At 40.4% G+C, this 3509-nt stretch overlaps 1 protein-coding gene across 1 annotated transcript in view; it reads right to left on the bottom strand.

The window, feature by feature from the left end:
- The window catches only part of LOC114049445 (nuclear pore membrane glycoprotein 210-like), a 126725-nt gene that overhangs the window by 33677 nt on the left and 89539 nt on the right, over positions 1-3509 (bottom strand). The window contains exon 27 of the mRNA XM_027870703.1: positions 1256-1414. Within this exon, the coding sequence (XP_027726504.1) occupies positions 1256-1414 (159 nt within the window). The remainder of the gene's footprint in view (positions 1-1255; positions 1415-3509) is intronic.

Genomic DNA, 3509 nt, shown 5'->3' with positions numbered 1-3509 from the left:
TTTGTTTCTTCTTTCCTGTGGTTCCTCCTATTGGTTCTAATTCTTCTTTACAACATGACTACTGTGAAAATATTTTTAATAAGAACTTATATATAGAGCCTATATCAGATTGCAGGCTGTCTTGAGAAGGGAGGTGGGGAGGGAGGGGGAGAAAATTTAAAACTCAAAAGCTTATGGAGGTGAATGTTGAAAACTAAAAATAAATTAATAAAAATAAAAAAAATTGAAAAAAATCTCTCCACATTTCTCTTAATTTTTTACATTAGTCACTTAATGCAAAATAATATTTTGGGAATCTTAATTTGGTACAGGTATAGCCCCTTCCCCACTGTGGAACAAAAGTTGCTTTTCTTTTCTGATCGATCCCAATCTCTTTTTAATAAAGGAAGATCATATAATTTAGGATTGACACAAAAGTTCTTCAAGCACTAAGCACCAGGAAAGGTCAAAGGTCAATCAGGATTCCTTCAATTTAAGGCACTTGTGTAAACCTCATTAATAATCATAAAAAGTCTGTGACATAGGCAAGAAAGCTTTATGCTTTTTTTAAATGGATAAAGGAACTGGGACTTAGAGAGACTAAGTGACTTGCCATGTAAGGTTATAAGGCTGGAAAGAGGTAGAATCACATTTAAGAAACCAGGTCTTTTGACTTGTATGTCTGTATATTTTCCACTAACAGAGAACCACAACAACCCCCACCCCTCCCCTGCCAAAAAAAAAAAAAAAAATCCCAGGTCCTAAGGAACAGGAAATGGATATCTGAAATGAAGTATTTTTCTTCTGAGTTTTAAAAATAAGGGCATTTGGCTTCAGTCTAAGAATTCTTATACGTATTATAATTATCTCCTCACTATGCTAGGGTAATGCTAGGGTAATTATCATGTATGGGAACAAATGTGAACAAATAAACCTCAAGATACCTGTGTGAGGCACAGATCCATACCATCTCAGGAACTTGGCTCTCTGCCACTTTATCCTCCCTGCTCTGACCTCCACTGGGCCACTGCCTTGTTTATGCTCTTGTGGTGAACTAAGCCTTATGAGTGAGACAAAGAAATGGAATAGCCTATAAGGAGTACATCAGCCCCAAAATGGTAAAGATCTTGGGGTCAGAAGCCTATGTTGAAGACCTTCCTGGCATTCACCTCTTTCTAGATTTCTATTCAGAACAAATTTCCAAGGATGATGAGGAAGTGAGTTCCTATGCCTCCGTGCTGCAGAATGAAGAAACGGCTTGGGTTTGGGCACTTACCAAAATCTGGATTTCATCTGATAGTTCTGGTAAACTCCCCTCAAATTGTCCAGAAGAGATATTCATACAGTGCACAGTGACTTTGATGCTGGTCCGCCCTGCTGCTTTAGTATGGATTGCCATGGCAAAATTATTCTCTTCTGAGAGCTGTAGCGAAACCTGTTAGAGATGGGACAAGAGATGCTCAGGGGCAACAAAACCCTGGGCCATTTCCTCTCTACCATAATGAAAAAAAGAGCAGAATGTAGGTGGGAAATTAGAACCTCTAAGTGTTGGAGTACAAAAACTTATTTTTGTCCTAGTTTCTTTGTCAAAGTCCCTTAATCATAGTTCCCTCTCAGTTTTGCCCATGAGTTGCCTCACTCCATAAAATATCCTAACATGGACAAAGTTTCTGCATGCTGCACAGTAATTTTTGTAATGTCTCCTCCACATTCATAAAGACCGGAGTCAGTTCACTGGCAGATGAAGAGGGTGAAGAAGAGTTCTTCCAACAGCGTCAGGGAAGAGAGAGAGAAACCATTTGCTACTAAGGCCAGAGAGAGAGGCAGGGGCATGGCACAGCTGAGCTGGAGACTTGGAGTCTTAGGACTGCAGACATTAGCTTCCCTCCTTCCTTTTCTGCATTCACCAATTCCAGTAGGAAGGCAATGCAGCAGTAGCAGCGGTAGTGATTATGGTAGAACCTGACAGGAGCCTAAGCTGTACTTGGTTAGAGGGAAGGACTTTTACTTCTATCAGAGTCTCCTGAAAGAAGAAATTACAGGGCAGTGTGAGCCTTAGGCAAAATTCTAAAGTACACGCCTTCTACCTTTTTTACTGGTATTCTCCTTCCCCTCCCTCTCGGTATCCTCTCTCCCCTCCTTCCTAGGGTCCCAGTCCCCCAGTGCTACACAAATTATATCTTTCTCCCAGAGTGCTGAAGAAGAAACTATTCTTTCATTTAAATTTCCAGGCTCTCAGTACAGAGATATCAGTGAGGTCAATTAATAAGCATTTATTAAGTGCTAACAATGTGCCAGGCACTGTGCTAAGTGCTAGGGATAGATAAACAAAGAAAGGCATATTAGGGTACTTGCCCTCAAAGAGCTTACAACAATATACAACCATTATGAAAGCGACAATGAAGAAACAAATATGTACATACAAGATATGTAAATGGGATATAATCTCAGAGGGAAGGCACTAGCAGAGGGTAGGGCAGGAAAGGCTTCTTCCAGAAGGCAGGATTTGAGTTTAGTTTTCTAGGAAACCTAGGAATCCAGGCAGTAGAAGTGGAGATAGTACCAGGCATGGGGGATAGTCAGTGAAAAGACAGTCAGGAGATGCAGAATCTATTGTGTATGAGGGATGGCCAGAGGACAAAGAGGGAAGTAAAGTGTAAAAAGACTGGAAATATAGAAAGGGCCAGGTTGTGAAATGCTTTAAAAGTCAAGCAAAGGATGAGGAAAGTATTCATTAAATGAATTTATACTAAAGTGGGAATGACTGCTATCTCCTCTTAGCTTTTCCAGGGTTATTATCTTGTAAACTCAACTGAATCTTTAATTGGTGAAATTTTAGTCAGTTTGGGGTGGGGGGTGGTTTCTATTGCTGCTAAATCACATCACTTGCTTAATCTGGGATAGAAAAGGAGAGTGTTGGTGGCTCCCTGTCCTTCTCCAAGTCATTGGACTTTGCTCCCCTTCTGCCACTTTTTGTTCAGAGCCTAAGGCCTGGGCCACCCATTTCATTGCTGTTCCTCAATGAAAGGAGAAGGATAATTATCCCTGTAGAGGGAGATGGTTTCCTGTCAAAGAAGTGGAAAGGCCTGACCATCTAGGTTCAGCTGTTTATCCCCCTACTCTACCCTTTTGCTTTGCCCAATTCCCCTCCTTTCTCTTTGGCCACCCCAGCAATTTTCCCACAATCCTGCAGCTTTTCACATTTGCAGGACCAACACTGACTTGAACTCAGTCCTAGAAGTTAAGCCTGGACCCTTGAAATCAGAGTGGTCAGAATGTCATTGAGGAAGAGGATGGGGATGAGGTAAAATTGTGATCATGCTCTATGAGCTCTTCTATCTTGCTTACTACTTCTGCCAAACTACTGTTCAGCACAAACATGATTGAATGTGTTATCAAATGTCTCTAATTAATTTCACTACATTTTATTTGATTATAGTACTATAACAACTCTACATGCATACTTGGTCTTCATAGTTTGCTGCTTTTGTAACATAATTATCTGTTTATAAATTTTAAAAATTAGAAGA

This window comes from Vombatus ursinus, unplaced genomic scaffold, assembly GCF_900497805.2.
Source record: "Vombatus ursinus unplaced genomic scaffold, bare-nosed wombat genome assembly UNPS02014798.1, whole genome shotgun sequence".
Classification (NCBI taxonomy): domain Eukaryota; kingdom Metazoa; phylum Chordata; class Mammalia; order Diprotodontia; family Vombatidae; genus Vombatus; species Vombatus ursinus.
This window is presented reverse-complemented; position numbering and strand designations above follow the sequence as displayed.